We start from the raw sequence: 22226 nt of genomic DNA on the forward strand, positions 1-22226 counted from the left end.
CTGATTCGCGGGTCGCGCTGTGTGTTTAAGTCTTTGTGCAGAATCCGTGTTCCTGCTCTCATTTACTGTCTTAGCTGTTGTTGAGATTTTGTGAGATTTCACCAGAAATTCTGGAATTTCAAGCAAAATAAATTTATATTAAAAAATAGATTCAGGATTTTAATTAATCGAATTTACGTTATCCAAGCCAGAATCGATTTTTATCGATAAATCGATTATAAAAACCCACCCCCTAAAAGCGTCCTATTAGACCCATTAAACACTAACATAGATGAATACTCAGATTTAAACCTTTATTGTTTCACAAAGGGTTAAAAAGGGAACGTCCACAGTTTAGACTGCAGCAGATTTTATTAAAGCAGTTTGACAGGAGCAAAGCAAAAACACAAAGAATAAGTGTTTCACATATTAATACATATAACATAATAATAAAAGAAAAGCAAAAGAATGATAAAAAAGAATGAAAAAGTTGTCCAGAGCAGCAGGATGTCTGAGGTCTGCAGAAACACAAAAACACAGCAGCTAAAAATAGTTGTTGAAAGAAAACGAGGTGGGAGCTGCTGATTCCTGAGCTTTGATACTGGATTAGCTTCAGTAGTTATTCCCATCACTGCTGTAGGAGCTACATTTAGTCACAGCTGATTGTCTCCTTTGACCAATCAGAAGACTACTGTTGTAAAAACAAGCAGACAAAGAACCAATGAGAGTGAAGAACAGGATAAAGAGCTCGTGTGATGGAGGCAAAGCAATAATCAGCAGACTGTAGCAGTTTCTATCTGGATGAAAGTAGAAGGAGCTCAGCGGAGCTCAGTCCCATATCTTTGGTTAGAAACAACATCAGTGATTTCCTGCTGCTCGAGATGATTCCAGCAGCTCTCATTACAGCAGCTGATGAGAGAAACAGCTGATGGCTCACAGCTCGTGCACTGTTGGATCTCCAGATGTTCACGTGGCTGAAGTCTGTGAAGAAACTGTGGTCCACGTAGTTCACACGGCCTCAGATTGGACCGAGCTCCCTGGATCACTGCAGCATCCTCAGCTGGTACATGGACGGCTCTGCTCCTCAGTCTTGGAGCCCCTGCAGGTCCGTCCACACCACCGGGGTCTTCTCACTCACCTTTCCTTTGTCCTCGTCCTTCATCGGCCGTGCTGTGTCTTTGTTCCTGCGGTGTTGTTCCCACGATGCAGCGCTGATGTTCCCTCCTTGAATGCACAACAAGTACGGTGCTGGTCTTTCTCGGGTGGAGCAGAGACAGATTGAAGTCTTTCAGGCTTTAGTGCCGACTTCCCTGACAGAGGCTGGACTCCATGGTCTGCACAGGAGGCTTCTACACTGTGTGGAGGTGACTCCTGGACTTGAAGACAGGCTGCAGGTACATGTGTGATGAAGAGGAGCTACAGCAGTGTGATGGAGCTGCAGGTGTGAAGGAAGTCCTGCTGTCCTGTCCCACCCTCATCTTTGCTTCCTCTGTCTTCTCTGGACTTGTCCTCCTGTTTCAGAAACAGCACTGCTTCATGCCGAGGGTGGACGGGAGCGTTGGCTCTGATTCTTTTACCGTCCACCACAAGGAGACACTGATGCTGACCTCCTGATTCATCTGCATGTGTTCTGCTTCACACTGCTCACCTCCACCAAAGACTTCACAAACATCTTCTTTCTTTGAGTCCAGTTTGTCCCACAAACACTTCCAAATCTCCTCCTCTGAGATTCTGCAGCTTCTTGCAGTGTGACTCAGCTGACTTCTGACAGACCACAGACCGGCACAGCATCCACATGTGTCTCCTTTCAAACAGGCTCTTGATGTTTCCTCCCACATCATTCTGGCCTCTCAGTCTCCTTTGTTCTCCAGCTCTGTAGCTCCAGCTGGTGAAGCTTCAGTTTTCCATGTTGGTAACAGTAAACTACAGCCTCTGCTGTCAGCTGGGTAACTAAACAGAGCTGCAGCACGTCTCTGCGGTGGTGCTACATCCAGCCTGCAGACGGCCGTCTACATGTTGTAGTGGTTTACAGTCACCAGGGGGCGCTGTCCCAGCCATGCAGGCAGTGGGCTGCTCTGCTTGTGCTGTTGTTGGTGAAGCTGAAGTGAAAGCGAGAGTTAAAACCCTGAACAGTGTCCACTGAGCTTCTCATGCTCTTCTCATGCTCAAAGAAGTTTAACAGGAAGGACGACTCGTCCATCAGGCGTCCAGCTGTCCGTGACCGTGTCCACAGCAGAGTGTGACCGAGGCTTCATGCTAACACGCACACATGAAGCTAATACCACCACGAGCAGCTGCTCAGTGGATTTGGAGGACAAATGTCTGCAGCTTCTCACAGGCAGTATGCAGAATGTGGATCTCCACAAAGACTGTGGAGAGCTCGTCCCACACTCTAAATCCACACTTGTCTGCACAAAACTTCTCACACGTTCCCGTCACAAGTGTCTTCTAAGTGAAGCTACCAGGTTCAGGTCCAGCTTGTTTATCTGGAGCTGCAGGAGATGATCCATCCTCACAAAGCAACACAGACAGCAGATATGCAAACACACAACACAACCAAAGGATTCTCTCTGCATGTCTGTGGCTGATGCTGCTGGAACGAAGCTGTTTGAAACCTTGTTGTTCTGCACTTTGGGACCAGAAGAGGAAACTGAAGCTCTGTGCAGAGGGTCCAATGGAAGCAGCCAAGCGCTGTAAGTGTCTGCTGTACAGGGATGCTGGTTCAGCTGTGGCTCAGTTTCACAGTGTGACTCAATAAAAGCAGCAGGAAATCAAAGCTTGATGCTTTCATCAGTGTGGAAATAAGAAAGTTTCCTGTGACAGACGCTGGAGCTCTTTCACTCTCAGCTTCACAGTTTCAGCTTCAAACTTCTTCCAACATGTTTCTAACACGGCCACATTCCACCTTAATGGAGCTGATATCTTGTGCATCAGCACATTTTCTAAAGGCAGCGATCACATCTTTAGTTTTGGATGTTTAACTGCAGATTGTTTATGTGTTTATAGCACATTAATTACAGCAGCAGCGTTGACCACAGTGCTGTACAAGAATCCAAAATAACTATTAAAATAACTCCTAATATTAATATCACACATCAAATATCAAATAACTCTCATGCTGTATTAAAAGCCAGTGAATACAAATGTGTTTTAAGAGCAGATTTACAGAGACTGACAGCAGGAGCTGGGGCTGTTCGATAGAACGATGTATATATGATGACCATATGAAAACGTCTATCGTTTCATATCACGCTCTTTGTTTCCTGCTTATGTGTTTGTGTTTTCCAGATAAAGCTTTCAAAATAAATCTGAAGATCCTGTTGAGAGTTTTCAAAATAAACACAATACAGTACTGCGGTCGCTCGTTTATCGAGTTACGTTCTAAAAATAAGTCTCAGAATGAAGTAGCAGCTTTATGTTTTACAAGTATTATAGAAGTTTTAAGGCAGTTAAACCCTCACTGTACACTTTCTACACTTTTCTCAGACAGGCATGAACATTTTCACACTTTTCTCTCTTGTTTAAACAAAGTTCAAACCTTCATAGAAAAATAAGTTCATTATTAAAGAATGAAAGCAAAGTGTTTCTGAAACGTGTCAAATCAGCCTTTGCTGGCATTAAATGAGCTTCTGTGTGAGGAGCACTCGTCCATGGCCTGGGCTCCTCGCTGTCAGGTAAAGTTTCATAAAGCTTTTGAGTTTTTCTGCAGATAATGTTGGTGTCCAGCACGATGTTCTTTTTCCTGCGGTCACTGAGCCACAAAGCCAAAGCTGACTCCATCCTTACGATGTTCTTGTTGTGGACAGTTACAACCTTTTTGCCTCCTTGTTGAAACTATGATGGTCAGCATCTTCCTCTGCCTTTGGCTGCTACCACAGGTGCAAAACGTCTCGTCATCATTGTTGTTTGTTGGGACAAAACGTACAAACATACAGTGCAGCACTGCAGAGTCACACTGCTGTAAATTTGAACACATTCTGTACTGTACAGGAGACACGGCACGAGATTGGCTGACAATGGTCTACAGCCAATCAGGACGCAGAACACAATGCGCTGTAAAAAACAAAAACATGCAAAATTGCACAAAAAAGATCAGCGAAACAGCGAGGCCGCCAAAGGTGAACTGTGTTACAGCGAGGGACCAGCGTATATGTGGTTGTTGGGACGATAAATGTCTTTGAGCTTGTGTCAGAAGACGAGCTGCAGCTTTCTGGACCAGCTGCAGTCTTGCCAGGCAGGTCCCACTAACTCCAACATATAAGGAGTTACAATAATCCAGCTGGGGCGTCATGAAAACGTGGATCGCCCGTTCAAGGTTTTTAAAAGATAGAAATGATCTCACCTTAGATAAAAGCCTCAGTTTGAAGAAAGACCGCTGTACAACTGAGCTCAGCTGTTTTTCAAATTGCCGTCAAATATAAGCCCCAAATGTAATAATGCGATTTAATAAAAGAGCTGAACCAGTCTAATAGAGCGCCCTTGATGCCGCCATGCTCCAATGGTGAGGTCAAGATGCTGTGGTCAAGGCAGCGGTCAGATCCAAAAGCACAGCTGAGTCTCCTGATCAGTGGCTGATAAAAGATCATTAAGAACTTTCCAAAGTGCAGTTTCAGTGCTGTGAAGAGCTTTAAAACCAGACTGAAACCTTTACAACAGATTGCAGCTGAACAAATATAATCTTTTACAAAATCTTCGACAGGAAGGGAAGCTTTGAAATAGGCCTGAAGTTTGAGCGGACAGAGGATCCAGATCAGGTTTTTAGTACAGGCTGTACAACAGCATGTTTCAAACAGGCTGTACAACACCTGAACTAAGACTGCTGTTAAAAATCGCTAAGATGTCGGAACCAACAACCTTTAAAATCTTTTTAAACACGTGTTGGAACAACTTCATTTGGACAAGATGATGTCTTTATAGCATCACATCGTTCCTCCACCTGATCAAACCACACAGGCTCAAACTGATCAAAAACAGCTGAGCAGGTGAATATTTTAGCCCCGGTGCGATCTCGGGCGAGAGTATCGATGATGGCCAAAGGGCAGCGTCCAGCTCTACGGCCGCTGAAGAGCAGACTCAACAGACGCGCGTGATGTGGATCCTACTGCTCTAAAACTGGAGCTTCTTCAATCCATTAAAGAGGACATTAGTACGCTGTTAAAAGAAGAAGTCAGAAATGCATTGAAAGAAGATTTTGACAATATAAGGGCTGACGTGCAAGGACTGAGAAATGAGATCGCTAACAGCATGGCGGCGACGTGCGGCGAAGTTGATGGAGTAAAGGTTACAGTGAAAGAAGCTGAGGATGGGCTGTCAATGTGGAGCGATGAGGTGACCACCCTGCAGTCTACAGTAGAGAGTATGAAGGAGGAGCTGTCTGACCTGAAGGATAAATGTGATGAAGGCAGGAAGCGGAGAGCTAACATCCACATCATAGGGATCCCAGAGGGCCTGGACTCGAGCTCCTCCACGGCCGTATCCGTGCTACTACGTGAAGTGCTGGGTATGGATAAAGACGTTATTGTCGACCGCTCACACAGGAGCCCTATCCTGAGAAAGCCAGCTGGTAACCCGCACGCCGTCATAGCCGAGCGTCACTACTACCAGGATTGTGTGGCTACGCCGTGCCAGGGCCCAAGCCCCGCTTGAGTTTAACGGACAACCTATTGCAATATTACGACTGGGCGATATGACCCAAAGTTCATATCTCGATATTCTTTAGCTGGATGGCGATATACGATATATATCTCGATATTTTTAAAGCCAGAAAGTTCGAACAAAAAGAGAGTTCTTAGTCAAAGCTGTGTCCCAAATCTCACACAGGCACATTTATTAACATACAGCGTAGATGTACATGAAACAATTACTCAGGAATAAATGATCAGCATTTATTAAATAATAATGCTCCATAAATAAAAGAAAACAATGTTGTGTTTGTGCATAACAAAAAGCTCACAATCGTGCAGTCAAAATGTAAACAGACGCTGAGCATAATAACAAGCAGCTGCTCTGTTCCCAGGTTCTACTGCGTGACTGACAGCCTGGAGTTTGAAACCCTCTTTGTACCGTCGTCTCTACAGGTGCCATTTATGGTCCTTATACACACTCAATACAGTAATATTACGTTGAAGCAGAGTACGTATCACTCCGCGAGGCTCCTCGTAGCTGTAATGCTCCAACAATCCATCAAGCGGTGCGGCCTCGTAGCTGAGCAAAGTCGTACCAAAACATCTTTTGAAAGGTTTCTGAGCGCCGTGTAGCACATAAAATCGGTTCGAGGTCAGTAAGCACAACCAGAATTCATCCATAAGCCGCACTGTCGATTTATGAGAAAATTACAGGATTTTAAGTGCAGAAAATATAGTTTATGGTTTTCCTTTGATCTTAGCAAATATCTACGCCTCTAATTGGGACGATCACAGATTTTTCACTAATGTCTTTGCACGGCTCCCCAATATGTCATCACACAATATCATCTTTGAGGGAGACCTAAACTGCTCATTATCTGCTATGGACCACAGTTCACACAAAAGTACACTTAGTCCAAAGTCAGCATGCGTCATTCAGAGCTTTCTTGATAATTATGGGCTGGCTGATGTATGGAGATTTCATAATCCTGCTTCACATCAATACTCTTTTTTTTTTCTAATGTCCATAAAACATATATTTGTATAGAAAAACGTCTCCCTTTAGTTACAGAATGTGATTATAAGACTCTGGTGATTTCTCCTCTTGTTTTTTCAATGTGTATTCCTGATGCCTGCTCCAACTATCAGCCATGGAGATTCAACTCAGTGTTGTTAGCAGATGAAGAGTTTGTCAGTTACAAAAGGTCTCAAAGACATTTTTTTTCTATCAATCAGACCCCAGAGATGTCATCATCAGTCATTTGGGAATCTCTAAAAGCATCTGAGAGGCCAAATAATTTCATTTTGTGCCAAACAAAGTGCAACACTGAAAGAACATCATAAATATTGAGTAAGAACTGGACTCTCATACAGCGAGACTCAAATGCCTTTAAACATCAGCTTATCCTGCTGATCCAAGTCCAACACTGAGTTTGTAAAAACATGTTTGTCAATCATTTTGTTTGGTTTCTGAGGAAAATGATTCAATAAGTTGCTGCTAATACACAACATTTCATCATATTTCCTCATAACCCTCTTTTGTCTGACCATTTGATCCCATTTGAATTTGCAATAAAGGATCCACAGAGTTTGGTGACAATGATGACAGTAGATGTTTGTGTGAAAGTGCTGGAAGCAAATGAGTGTGTGATGTTCTTTCAGTGTTGCACTTTGTAGACGCTCCCTGAGCACTGGTCTCACAGCCAGCTGCACATAGAGACCAGTGTTGTTAGTCCAGGTCAGAAGATGACTTGTTGGAATGAAAATGAGCTTGTAGTTTGTCTGCTTTAATAATGTGACTGGAAAAAGGTGTTGGACTTCAAATATGTCCATTTCTGTCACACTTCACCTTTAAAAGTGAAGCCATGTGGTTCCTGGAAGGAAAAACACGACTTTTTCAAGTCTTTGTCCTGTTTTTATGAGAAATGTACGACTTTAATGTGAAACATTCAGAGTTTTTTCTCTTGTTGTGTTTGTTTGAAGCTGCTTCCTGTTGGCTTCAGCTGTTTGGAGTTTCCATTTTCTAAACTTCTACATTCTGAACCTTCTTCAGCTCTGAACAGATGATGAAACACTGAATGATTTCAAGCTCTTTGTCTAATAAACTTACATCTTTCATTCTTTATACAGATTGAGGAACTGTGGTTTGTCAGAGATCAGCTGTGATTATCTGGCAGCAGCACTGAAGTCCAACCCCTCCCATCTGAGAGAGCTGGACCTGAGCTTCAACAACAAGCTGCAGGATCCAGGAGTGAAGCATCTGTGTGGTTTCCTGGAGAGTCCAGGATGTAAACTTGAAACTCTGGGGTCAGTCAGCATGTTTTAGTTGTGCTGAGATGAATATGATGTGAAAGTTGTGCTGACACTAAACTGCAGACATCAGGCTGATATTATACTGATCCACACTGAGGATCTTCATGGTAAAGTCTGTTTTCTTCTTCTCTGGTTTAGTCCATTGACTGCAGCAGAACAATGTTCACATTTCAAACCTTCAAAGAAGAAGAAAAATCCTCCACTGGAAAATTCACTGTGAAACTCTCAAACTCTTCATTGCACCTTAAAGTCTGTCTGACACTAAAATCCAAAGCAAAATGTGTGTTTGCTTTACAGACAGCAGTCCAACACAAACATACACACATCATCCAAAACACAGTCCAACATCCAAATCTCCTCCACTGCCAGCATGAATGATGGGAAAGAGAAGGAGGAACACTCTGACATTCAGGGTTAGAATGAGTTTCATCAAGCAGACTGTGAAGATCAAAGCTGCATTAGAAAGCTTACATGAATGAATGAGTGGACAGAAGTGGACAGAGATCATCTGAAGCACTTCAAAGGCTTTAAATCAGCACATTTCTCTTTATTCTTTATCAACTCTGTTAGTTTCTCTCAGTTTTCTGTGGAATGAAGCTAACAGCAGGCTAATAAGATGCTGACCAATAGGTTTCTATTAAAGGTTGTAATTTGTATATGAAAAAGTGCTTTGGCTCAGCAGGGATCAGCTTACAGGTAGAATACAGCTGCTGGATGGGATTAGCATGTCATAGCTATCTACCAAACTGCTAACTGGGGGATTTCAGGCCATCTATGGATCATTTTTGCTAACTGTTTATTCAGCTTAGGCTCACAGGGCTGCAGCCTGTGCCCTAGCTGTCATAGGGCAAGAGGCGTGGTCCACCTGCACAGGTGAGCAGTCCATCACAGGGCCAACAGAGAGCGACAGAGAAGCACTCCCTCACATCCACACCTACAGCCAATGTAGAAGCACCAATGAACCTAAGCAGCATTTCATTGGACTGTGGGAGAACATCCAACCTCCACAGAAAGGCCCAGCTGACCAACAAGCTTTAACCTACAACCTTCTTGCTCTAAGGCACTAGTGCTAACCACTTTTGCCCATTTCAGCCCAAATCCTGCATCTTCCTGTTTCTGACTCCAGGCCAGCTCCACTAACACTTTCTCATCAGACACTGCCACCTAGTGGAGGAAGTCTTAGTTCCATTTGAAGCTTCAGATTACAGTTAGTTCCTTTACAAAGAGGTGGAGGTGGTGGGGCCACAGCACCATCATCACTGAGTGCCATAGGACACTTAACCTTTGTTTCCATATGCTGGGAACTTCCTGTTGTTCCCAGGAGGACTGGAAAATGTGTGAAAATCTCCCAGTCAGTTCCTCACAGCACACTTCAATCATTTCCCTCCCACAGCATCAGGACCAGGGCTTTTTCTCTCTTTGGTCCCACTAAGAGATTTCCACACAAACACCTCATCAGTGGGACTCTCAGAGCTACCAGCCCTTTGCTACAATCACAAAGCTCTTCATTGAAATCAATGATATCAAAGCTGGAATCAAATGAGTCCAAGTCTTCTGCTGATTCAGCATCACATTCATCTTTGCTCCTTGTTCTGCATCCCCACCATGGACTTCATTCCTTTCCAAGCCAGCCTTGAGTGTCCTTTATTCAGCTCATCCTCTGCTTTACTTTTACACCTGATTTTAGCTGCTTTATCTCTCTTTCAACAGGTTTCTGTGCCTCAATCTTTTTCTTCTCTCCCTCATAACAAGACAGCTTCTTCTGCCTGAGAACATGTTGGAGTGATTTACTAATCCAGGGCTGCTTATTGGGGAAAATACTTCCTGTTTCCAAAGTAATCCCCATTTTTCCCAGAAAGAAATGTCAGTAGAAATCGATGATCTAAGTGAGAACATGAGCCTTTAAAAAGTCCCAGTGGGTGCAGTCAAAGCAGTCCCTCAGTCCCAGTATAGAGTCTTTGGTCCAGACTGGAACAGCTGTGTGCCCAGTTTGAGCTCTCTTCAGTGCTGTGACCTGACAGACCCAGAGGGGCCATCACATCACATTTAGAAGCTCCCCTGATGGAGCCACAACACATGTCCAATACTTAGTCTGTCTTGTTGGACCAACTGGAAGAAATGATTCAAGGACTTAGTCACAGAACAGAGATTCAAATCTCCAAAATCCAACTGGCTGCATCAGGACATATAGTCTGAAACTCTGCACAGTTTCCTGTTTGAAGCTGCTTCCTGTTGGCTTCAGCTGTTTGGAGTTTCCATTTTCTAAACTTCTACATTCTGAACCTTCTTCAGCTCTGAACAGATGATGAAACACTGAATGATTTCAAGCTCTTTGTCTAATAAACTTACATCTTTCATTCTTTATACAGATTGAGTTTCTGTGGTTTGTCAAAGATCAGCTGTGATTATCTGGCAGCAGCACTGAAGTCCAACCCCTCCCATCTGAGACAGCTGGAGCTGTACAACTACAACCTGAAGGATCCAGATGTGAAGCAGCTGTCTGATCTTAAGAAGAGTCCAGACTACAGACTGGAGACTCTGAGGTCAGTAGAGTGATGGAGTGAGTGGGTGGTGCTGTCAGCAGTATTGTACTAAACACAGTCAGTATGAAACAAAGATCCAGTGTTTCCTGTAAAGCTGCAGCTTCTCAGTGAAGCTGTGAGAGGAGAACGGTGACAGGCTTCAGGATTGGACACAAACACTTCCTGTTTCTCACCTTTATGGTCACCATAGTAACGGCTGACACGCTCTGATCAAACACTGTCAACAGCCAATCAGCTCTCTGAACAAAGCAGCACGCAGACCAATGACTGCATTGATTTCCAAGTTTAAAGCAGTGAAGAACACAGTCTGTAGGTGAGGAAGAATTTAGTGAGAGCAGATGTTTGGATGGAATTCCTCCAGTTAACAGCTGGAACCGTCCATCTGGATTGTTGGGCTTGTTGTTGGGGTTCCTACAGAGCTCAGAGTGGACACACCAAGGTTCTTCTAATGAATGAAAGTCCAAACTCAAACTAGGAGGGAAAAACATTTTCAGCAACTTCAATAAAAATCCAAAGATTAGAAAAAGTGAAGCAACAATGAGTCCTAGTACAGTCCCAGCACTGACGTCCCTGCTGCTCTTTATACTGGATGTGCTGCATCACTGACTGACAGCTGATGAAGAGTCTCTGGAAACACTCGTTTATCTCCTCTGCTCTTCCTCCTTCTCTCTGCAGGTGGAGGTTATGATGGTAAACAGGACGGTGTGTGTGCTGAGAGAGGAGCAGCTGTGTCCTGATGATCCAGAGAGGTTGAAGCAGCAGCAGCTTGTGTGTAGAGACTAGAGATGGACCGATCCGATATTACGTATCGGTATCGTGCCATCTCTAGTAGAGACGCTCTGACTGGGCCATGTTACTGGGAGGTGGAGAGGAGAGCTTCATCCAGCAGTGACTGACAGAGGAATGAAGTGCAGATGACTGTCAGTGCTGCAGAGTGAACTGCTCTGAGAACAGCTCCACTGTCAGACACAATGTAGAGTCCAGCATCAGCCCTGTGTGTCCCTCTGGATCTGACAGAGGATCATCAGTGTATCTGGACTGCTCTGCTGCTGCTCTGTCCTTCTACAGTCTCTGCACAGTCTCTGTCTCACTCTGGAAAGATTTTACAACTTGTTGTAATTACAGAACGTTAATATAATATTCAAACATGTGATCTTCTCTTTATTTCTGAATCTTTACCAAATAAAGAAAAACCAAACTAACAAACAGAAGCTGTCGTGTCCTTTTTCACCACATCTGTGAATCTTTTCTGTGTTTTTCCTCTTTTCCTCCTTCCTGCAGCTCCATCTTCATCATTCTGTGTCCAGTATATGTGAACACGTCCAAAGCATCTGAGCCTCATGTTACCCGTTTGTGTGAGTTACGCCTGTCGTTGTGTTGTGGTGTATAAATAAGGGGCAGGAGACAGCGCTGGATCTCTGAGTTCTTTACTCTCAATTTCTGCAACATCTGCAATATATAGAAATGCAAACCTGTGAGCTGTGTGTGTTGTGCGTCTGCTCGGCCACCTCTCCTCCGGCCGTGCTGGAAGCAGCTGTGCGTTTGACAGTTTTATCGACTCGACAATAATCGAACAAATTAAATGTTCAAAAATATCAACTTAAGCACTTCAAAGTCAACAAAAAGCTTAAAACAATGAAATAATATTTCACTGACAAAACAACAGCTCATAAGAACGATACACAAAATAATACAGAAACAAACAAATAAAAGTTATTAACCAGGATCCATGTTTTTGTCACAAACACTGAATCAGCTGATTCACTCTTTATGTTTCTGAGTTTGTTTTGTGATTATAGTTCTGGTTTCTGTTTCTGTGTCTTCACTGTGTCCCACGTCTCCTTACTTTGGACTCTGTGTTATATTTCCTGTTTTACTTTGACAGTCCTGTGTTACTGTTTCCTGTCTCGTGTGTGTAATTGGTCCCAGCTGTGTTTCCCTCCTGCCTCCCGTTCCCTGATTACTAAACTGCGTACACGCCGCCGCCGCTCCTCTCCACAGCTGGATTCCAGGATTTCAGAGCATCCAGCTGTGGTGAGTGATGGAGACACTTTCTCTGCTCCCTCAGTAATCAGGACCGTTTATTGAACATCAGAGGACATAAAGGACTGTTTTTCACCTGCCCGTTCTGAACCTGGACATTAAAGACTGCTGGCTTCAAGGACATTAATCCCAGTGTCAGCCAGCCAATAACAGCCTGTGTTTTTCAGCTCTTTAGGAGTCAGAAATGAGAAAGACACAGACTGCTAACCGCTCCCTGCAGGAAATAGAGCTCCGCCTCTTCCTGTCCTGTGATTCTGACATGAGACACAATGAGTTTCCTGTTTATTGTGACTTAAAGCAAGCAGTAAAGACACTAAACTGTGTGTTTCCAGCTGAAGCTGCTTTTTGTGTTGCTCCCACAATCCTGTCTAAAACAGTCAGTGAGGAAAACTCAATGTGACTTCAGAGTGACAGAGGTAAGCGACTCATGTTGTAACTGACGTCAGACGCCGGAGATTTTGGCGTAAAATTAAAGTGAATGGTAGTTTAGAATTGAACAAATTCCTTTAAGCTTCGGTATTACCAAATACACTTATCAATAGTCTTCTAACTAACAATATTTGTCTAAATCATCTCCAACACCCTGGAGAACAACGGGGAGAGTTTAGAGGCTCTCCAAGATTACATTGATCAGTGCTTCCAGGATCTTGTGATGAAGAAGGCTCAGAGTGCAAAACCTTCATCAAAACCCACCTGAAGCTGCTGGAGGACACGGTGAAGAACATCGCCTTTGATAGAGTGCATCGCATCGGCCCCATGCGGGCTGCGACCGGGAGACCACGTCCTACTGTGGCCAAGTTCGGCCACTTCAAACAAAAGGAACAGGTGAAAAGTCTCCGTGTCCATCGGTGTTTCTCCACGTCTCTCTTCCTTCTTCGTGTCATCTCTGTGTTTCCCTGCTGCCCTCATGTTTTCTGCTTTGTCTGTTAGTTCTTCCCAGTTTAGGTTGATGTTCGCTTCTTCCCTCACCTTTGTTATTTTCACTGTAAATAAATCTCCACTCGCATCTCCACCGCCGTCTGCATCTTGGTCCTCATTCACTCCACCACACGACTGCTGCCCCAGCCGTGACAACTTTTGATGTTTCCTCTACATTTACTTTTAAAAATTATTTACTTTGCCTTGTTTGGTATCTTTTGGCATCAGATGGCCGACTTCTAAATGGTCACCATGGTCACCACCGAACTTGAGGAGTTTGCCCCCTCACATATACTAATGTGCCACAAACAGGACTTTAACATCACCAACCATTCCCACATTATTACGGCGTATCCATATAACTGGCCCACCCTGTACAGTTATGCTTTCATGTTGACATACTGTATTAACACAATTCAGGGAGGATTCTAGGATCAGAGCTTTGGGGGGCTGAGCACCCAGAGAGCTGCCCAGCCAACCAAGATACACTTTACTCGTCACAATGAGACTTCTTCCCCGTCTCTGTCCCTGCATCCTCCCTGTCCTCATCGTCTGTTGTCTTCGTCTCCTTTATCAGTCATAATTTTACCATCTCTGTGCAAGTCTGCAAATTTCTTTATTAAATCAAAAGATTATTAAATCCATCAAGTCTCTCTGTGCCTGGGTCCTCGTCACAAAACATGACATCACTGTTTTGTACTTTTTAACAATTTAATCCCACATTTGTGAAAGAAAAGCAAAACACTTTTTTGAAAAGTCTGTAACAAAACCATCAATTCTGATCAAGGTTATTTAAATGCTGCCAAAGAAGAATGGATTGGAATAAAAAAAATACATATCCTAACCTTAATTACTGGAGGAGAATAATGAATGATGCTCATAGTGAGTAAGAAGTAAACTGAGTGCATATTTTGGACAGAGATTCACTTTTAATGAGTTTGTATAATATAATACAGATGCATAAAAACACTCCTGAAACAGAATAAATTATTACAAATAAATTATTACAAAATATTAAAAAATATTATGGATACTTTTGTTGTTAAAATGTTACCTCTCAACCAAGTTCTGCCTTTTATATTTTTAGTAGTGTGTCACACAAACAGGAAATATTGTCAAAAAAAAGTAAGTAAGTGCTGAAGCACCCCAAAAATGAACCAAAGCACCCCAAAAATGAACCAAAGCACCCCCAAAAATGAACCAAAGCACCCCAAAAATGGGCTAAAATCGCCCCTGTTAACAAATAATAGCCCAACAGTCACTTTTATGCTTATTGTAGCTGTTAGCTAAAAACACTAATTTAGCCTAGTTTGCCCTGAATTAAGCTTTGACAGACATGATCGACTGTTTCCAGTAGAATTCCTCGTTGTCATCTTGTTCCCTCTCAGAGCCCCGTATGCTTGCAGAGACCCCTACAGTAGGGAAATGTGCCAAAGAACGTCCAAAACATTGCATTTTAGGTTTATTTATGCCTTACACACAATCCCAACTCTTTAGCTAACTTAACAACTTTGGCTAAAGTCTGTAGTTAGTCTTACTCGTTTGTACAACATTTCTGGATCGCCACTGTTTGAAATGATATGACATATGACTCTCACTGAAACAGCAAACTTTGTAGAAAACACAACACTTCTGATTCTCTATCTAGCTGTTTGGTCACAGCTGTAGATTACATTATAAGTGGTTGTTCACTCTTGTCAATAATTACATTTCTAAATTCTATTTGTGCAGTTACATGTAAACAAAGTCCAATATTGTATCTAAATGATTGTGTTATGGTGGGACAGTTTCCAGTTTTGTTGTATTATTGTACTAGGTATGACTGTGCAAGAGTTATCTTATCTTCCTTGCTTGCACCACACTCTTTGCAGAAATGGTGCACAGCAGCACTGCATCATGTTATTGTGTTGTATAATATACCAGAACTAATACAAAGCAACATCCATGTACACTATAGGTCCATGCCAATGTGCCCAAATGGGACCTCCATAAATGGTAAGGGGCGCAAAGGCACTTTAAGACCAGTGGGCACACCATCGGTGCACATCCGCTCGGATGCTTTTTTCTATTCATTTATTTCCCTGTTTATTTATCGATGCACAAAAGCAATTATCTCAGAGACACCATCCTCTTAACAGAGACTCAAATCAGGAACCTGCAGATTATTAGTCAGCAGCTTTAACTTCCTGTCTTTGTCTCACTAAACCTTCCACGTGGAAACTTGAGCTGCCCACTCAAGCACAGTAGGCTTTAACTGGCTCTGCTCAAGTCACTTCAGTATCTGAGAAACTGTCTCGATGCATGCCAAAGAACACTTTGACAATACGCTTGTGTTGAGTCAAATCCACCACAAGCATATTCTATGGCAGTTTAATTCCACTCCACATAAAAATAGTCACGTATTATTTCCCCCCACCACACTTCCTGCCAGTAGCTGGTGCCCCCACCCACAGTGCATTAGTGGTTCTCTGTGTTTAGTGGCTCACTCTGGGCGGCTGCTCGGTGGGGCCCGGCCCCCTGGCTCTGTTGGGCCTGTGCTGCGGGTGGGGTGCCCTCAGGTCTCGGCCCTCTGGGCCCATTTACTGCTCAGTAACATTTAATATCTATTATTTACTACTACTTACTAGCCTACTTACTGCATATTATTGGTTGTTGCTGTGGGTTCCCCACTGTGTTGGTTTTTCCTTGTGTTTTTCAGCAGATGATGAAATAGATTTTCAGTATTTTTTCTCTCTTCCTCTCCATCTATTTCTCTTCTTCTCTATTTTTCCCTCTTCTTCTGTTAACTTTCTCCCCAGCTTATCTTTTTTCTTCTTTCCTGACCCCCGTTCTGATTCTAATGACTCAAAATAAAGTAAAATTAGAATCAAATTCTAATAAAATATGACTATCAAGTGGACCAGTATAGCAAAAACCATAATGGTGGCAGAGGCCACAGAGCCAAGTGGCAGGATTTTCAACGTTCAAACCAGATAAAAAACAGAAATTAAATGGTGTTAAAAGCCATGAATTCAGGCAATTCATTCACAACATAATTACAAGTTTTACTGGACGTTAATATTTTTCTCTTTTTTCAGTGCAAAACAAACTAACAGTACACATGATGCTGGCAAGTTAAAATGTCAGTGTCTTTTATAGATAGCATGTCTAGCATCATAGTTTTATAGATTACGTAGTCAGGGTAAAAACTCCATCTCTGATTATTATTGTACATGACTGTGACATGCAGTGGCCTCAGCATCATGATGAAGGCGACCGGAGGAGATAGTTTGGTAGACATCGATGTTTTGCCGATGAAGGCTCATGTAGCGGTCCTCTTTGTCCTAAACAACAATTTACACTGTCATTTACATTTAATTAAAGGGCAGCTTAAAAACAGACATAATGCACTGCAGCCTCGGCACAATTAAGTGTAAAACAGAACTATGGAAAACTCACAAACATCTGGCGAGTTTCAGATCCTGTTAAGTTAGTTAGACCTGATCTGTTTTCTCTGTTAGGATAAAAACATCAGAGGTCATGGGGTGAAAAATACCTCAAAAACAAGACTAGCTATGTCTACAACTAATGTGTGGTGTTTGAAAAGAACCTATGAGATACTTTGAACACCACAGTGGCTGCTGTATGCAGTAATGTGCTCAAGTGATTTCAAAGGGTCATTTCATGAGTTTAAGTGCGTCAGTAAAAGTTTTCACCTGCGAGGATTTCTCCTCAGGCTGTAACCACAGGTTATCACAGCCACACTGATGAGTGAAGCAGCAGCAGAAATGATGGGAACTGTAGCCATGAACTTCATGCCAGAAGAATCTCCATCGTCTGTTGAATGTTGCCACACACACACAAAAAAACTTCATTTTGAAAACATGAAAAGTCACGAAATTTGCATTAACCTGTTATATTAAAGTGGAAAACATGTTTATCTTTTCATTACATTAGAGTTACAATTGCATCATTCAAACATTTCACTGATGAAATAACACCAAAGTTGTGATTGGAGCAGTTTTATAATGAAATTTTAAACAAATTAGCCAGAAGAAGAGCTTAAAAACATTCCAGATGTTCATCTCCTGACTGAAACCTTTCATTAATCCGCTGCAGGCGGGAATGACGACCTCAAACCATGTATGACAGAAAAGAAAGTGTTAACGCAGTTCCAAACATCCACCTTGAATCTGCGGTGTGGGTATAAATAGAAAATGTTTTTACCTCTCACAGTCACACTGAGATGGAGAACATACAATCCACCACGAAATCCACACTCACAGGTGTAGTTCCCACTGTCTTCAGATGTTAAGTTGAGCAGGTGGAGAAACACAGTCTCATTTTCTTTGATCAGTGTGAACCTGGAGTCACAGCCATGAATAAAGCCTCGGTCGTAACGATAGAGCAGACGACACTGTTCTCCTCGGCTCCTCTCTGTGCTGATCTCACACAGTATCATCACAGTAATATTCAGAGTTGTTTTGCTGCATATTTGAGTGGAATCGGGTTTCTTTCCAATTGTCTTCACAAGAGTCTCTATAAATTGTTCCAGTTAAAATGAAACAAAATCGGGATTATAGTTTCTATATATTTGTTGTTGTGGGAAAATCAATCACATATATTATTTCACTAACCTAACTAAAGCTTTCTTCTTAAACACCTGGCTTTACAGCTTTTCTTTTTTAATTATATATATTTACCTTCACTGCTAAAAACCACAAGCAGAAGCAGGAGAAAGCAGAGTTTCCGTGCAGTCATGCTGGTGAGGAAGTAACTGTGGCTGACAGTGTGAGGTAGACTATAGTGAAAGCAGGAAGACTTGCACCCTCCTTATTTCACCTCTTGTGTCTACACTGAAACTTTTACTATGTCTAAAATAGAAGTGCATAAAAGTGGAAGGACAGTAGAAGGTAAACCACCAACATTGTTTAAGCCAGACTGATCTCTCTGTTTATCTGGATGGACATTGTGTTCAAATTATGATGAGATGTTTGTTCAAAAACAAAACTAGTCTGATACAAAGAGTCATGTTTGCCACAGTTTATTGTGTTTGTATTGTATTAAATCTGAGAGCCTGAGTTGGAGTATTATGACTGAATGGTCTCCATTACTGGGAAACAACTATCCAGTGTGAAAAGATGGACGTTTATTATAATATATGAATATTATTATATTAGTATGTCACCTAAAGTTTTATATACTTTAAAATGTTTCATAGAGCTTTATTATCCACTCCCACAGTTCCTGCGCTTCTTGCTGAGCGTGTCTTGTTGTCGTGTTGATGGTTCACTGAGATGATAGTCTGGTAGGAATCACTCGATGGCTGCTGAAGGTTTGTATAGGGCTGATCTGGCTCATCGTCATCCTTTAGAAAAGTGAAATATTTTAGGTATTAATCAAGTTCAACCCGGTCTACCCACACACTCTATTGATCTTTAAATCTCTCCATCTGTTGCCTGGATTATTTAATGTTTCTGCTCATTTCAGTAAGAGCTTCTTCACAAAATAAAGGACACTGAAGTTGGCACTAATAGTATTATAACACTAATCTGTAATTATCTATATAAGTAGTTAACATCCTAAAACATAAATGTACATGTTTTATGTTTACTGGCAAACTTTTAACTAGCTGCTGTAGATCGTAGCAATAAATTGCTCACCAAACCGTTGGGATTTTCAGGTACAGACACTCCAGATGTTCCTGACCTTAAGCAGCCACGTTGATAAGAAAGGATGTCAGCATTAGTGTAACACTATTCACATTCAAACAGAGAAAAATCAAGTAAGAACATCTACATTTATATTATCTTCTCTCTTAATAATGATAATTATTTTTGGAAGGATAAAAAGTGTTCATTCTAGACATGATGTTTAACATACACCGAATTCTCACTTATTGAAATGTGATGTTTCCTTTTACTTTCTCTACATCTATATCATCTTTGAGTTACTACAGCAAAAATAGTCTCACCCATTACTTTTCCTCCAGTAGATAAATCCCACGATAACTCCAGTTATAAAGATGATCACAACACCGGGCAGATAAACGGAAAAAGATTTGTCTGCTGAAGTGTGGGCCTCGTTTGTGTCTAAATCATTGAAAAGATGCATTTGTCAGTAAAATCATTTACTTTCATTTCCTGGAAATCAAAACACAAATCAAACACAGTTTACGTCTACTGAAACTCTGAGTGAAGTAATGAAACCCCAGTTTTATAACCACAGAGCTTTAAATATTGTCACTGTGCTCTTTTCTTTTGTCTTCTTCTTCTTCTTTTGCATCTTTTCTGAATATTACTATGAACTGAAATTGGTCCAGCTGCTTATATACATTCACTGGCCACTTTATGAGGTATACTTGTTCAGGGTGTAACACAAATATTTCAGTGTTCATTTCATTTGTCAATCACATGTCAGCTTCATCTTCCTGGTTAAATAAAGGTTAATAAAATAATAAAATGTCAGCAAATCAATGCTCAAACAGAGCAACATGGCACATGTTACTGGTCCCAGTGCTTCACAAACTGCTGATCTGCTGGGATTTTCACACACAATCATCTCTGTTCACAGACAATGGTCTGAAAAATAGAAAATATCCAGTGAGCTGTGATTCTCTGGGTAAAAATGCTGTTTACACATCAAACCTTGAGGCAGAGCGGACCACACTGGATATCACTGCTGTCCTCTAACAACAGCAAGCTGAGGCTACAGTTTGCAAGTCTGGACAACAGAAGACTAAAACAACGATGCCTTGCCCGATGAGTTGATTTCTAACAGTTCAGACTGCTGGTGGTGTAATGCTCTGTGGGGGATTTTCTTTGCAAACTTTGGACCCTGTAGTGACCACTGAGCATCATTTAATTGACAAATGACAAATCTGCAGCAACTGTGTGATGATGTAATTTCAATATGTCTTGAGAATCTTTGAGGAATGTTTTTAGCGCCTTGTTGTGCCACAAAAAATGAAGACATGTTTGATGGCTGAAGGTGGTCCAACTCGGTTCAAAGATGTACCTGATAAATGAGTCAGTGAGAGTATTTAAACTGCTGTCAGTGAAAATAAGAAGAAAAGAAATGAACAAATTACAAGAATAAAAAACACATAAGCAGGTCAATACAATGCTAACACAGTGCTGAATAACTGTGTCAGATAAAGAAACCAAAATGCATTTACCTTCCACAGTGACACTGATATGGACAATATATGTCCCTTCAGTGTTTGTACACTCACAGGTGAAGTTCCCACTATCAGCTGGTGTTAAACTGGTCAGCTCCAGAAAGGCAGTCTGATTTTCTTTTGTTATTGAGAACCTGGGGTCACATTCCTGAGTAACGTTCTCTCCGTGTCGATACAGCAGATGACACTCTCCTCCTGTGTCCCTCTGTCTTTTGATCTTACAGATAATCAAAACAATAGTAGTCTGACTTTCCTTGTTGCAAATCCGAGTGACATCGTGTTCTCTCCTGACTGTCTTCACAACAGTCTCTGTAAACAGGGGCAGCAAAATACGGTAAATACAAGATTCAGCCTGTGTCAGAGAGGACTTTAGTTTCTATATTTTGTGAATGTTAAACCATCTTTTTAATCCCATAATAATGTGTTTAGTTTAAACTAAAAGCAAGGAGGTTATAAATTTAAAAATATTAATAATGCATAATGAAAATAGTTTCCTTGTATTACCTTCAGCATCATGGGACACAGCTAGTGGTAACAGCAAAATCAAGCAAAGTTTTGATACGTCCATGCTTGTTAACATGTCTGTAAGCCACCGACAGTGAAGAGGAAGATGTGCGGAAAGAAACAAGCTGAAGCTTTCCTGGCTAAGCAGACGTCAGACTGTTGCCCTTCACGGGGCAAGTGTGAAATGATGTAAAAAGGAAGTGTACTGACAGGACTTTCATATTAAAAGGCTGTAAAGTTGAAACACTGTGCCAGCTCCCACACAAAAAGAAAACAAGCTAATTTTTCTTTATCACAGAGGAATTATTACACTGCTAACTGTCATGTTCGCTGAAACTGAAGGATGGATAATATTGTAAAAGTAACAACAAAACTACCATTTATCATAACATTATAAGCATTTTAAACTAAAATAGCGTGTGTTATGGTTCAAAATATTGGGGATGGAGACAAGAGGAAAAACCACAATAACAACACTGGTCCGGTCGGGTTGAGTCAAACGATGATTTTAATGATCACACGCGTGGGAGATGGGCACTGATGCAGACAGCCTCAGATCTCAAAATGGTGGAGCATTGCTCAAACTCTTATAGCCTCTGGTGCCTCCACCTTATCATAAAAAGCCTAAACATTCACATGCTTTCTCTCACACAGCGCCTAAGCTACGACCTTGGCTCCCCGTCTATCTGCTCCTGCTGAGATGGGGCAGAAAACTCCAGTATATTCTGTTCTCTTCTAATCAGACAAATAAGACAATAACTTTCTGCGAACAGTATTTCTTATAACTCAGCAGTATAATGCATCATAAAACAATATCATTCATTCACAACAAGTCAGCAGTTTAATGTAATGCAAATCAGTTTAACTAATGCAATAGTTATCAGCTTCTTCTAATTCAGGAGAACAATGCCAACTAAAACTACATAATAATTCACCATCTTTAATTAGGGGTCTAACATGGCATAAAATAATATTATAATCTAATAATTCCCCCTGATGAGCTCATTAGAATAATGAGCTCACCAACACCCCATAATCCAGTGTGGCTGGGTTCATCTCTTCTCACTCCTGAGGTCCTTTGTCCCCCTGAGGGGCGAACCATATGTGGGATGACCTCTGTGTTTGCGCAGTTCAGATGCAAGA

At 41.8% G+C, this 22226-nt stretch overlaps 1 protein-coding gene across 1 annotated transcript in view; it reads left to right on the top strand.

Moving 5' to 3' along the window:
* The window catches only part of LOC309701488 (NACHT, LRR and PYD domains-containing protein 12-like), a 100961-nt gene that overhangs the window by 12950 nt on the left and 65785 nt on the right, over positions 1-22226 (top strand). The window contains exon 7 of the mRNA XM_082525725.1: positions 7734-7910. Within this exon, the coding sequence (XP_082381851.1) occupies positions 7734-7910 (177 nt within the window). The remainder of the gene's footprint in view (positions 1-7733; positions 7911-22226) is intronic.

This window comes from Aulonocara stuartgranti (genome assembly GCF_965226115.1).
Source record: "Aulonocara stuartgranti genome assembly, chromosome: 23".
Lineage (NCBI taxonomy): Eukaryota > Metazoa > Chordata > Actinopteri > Cichliformes > Cichlidae > Aulonocara > Aulonocara stuartgranti.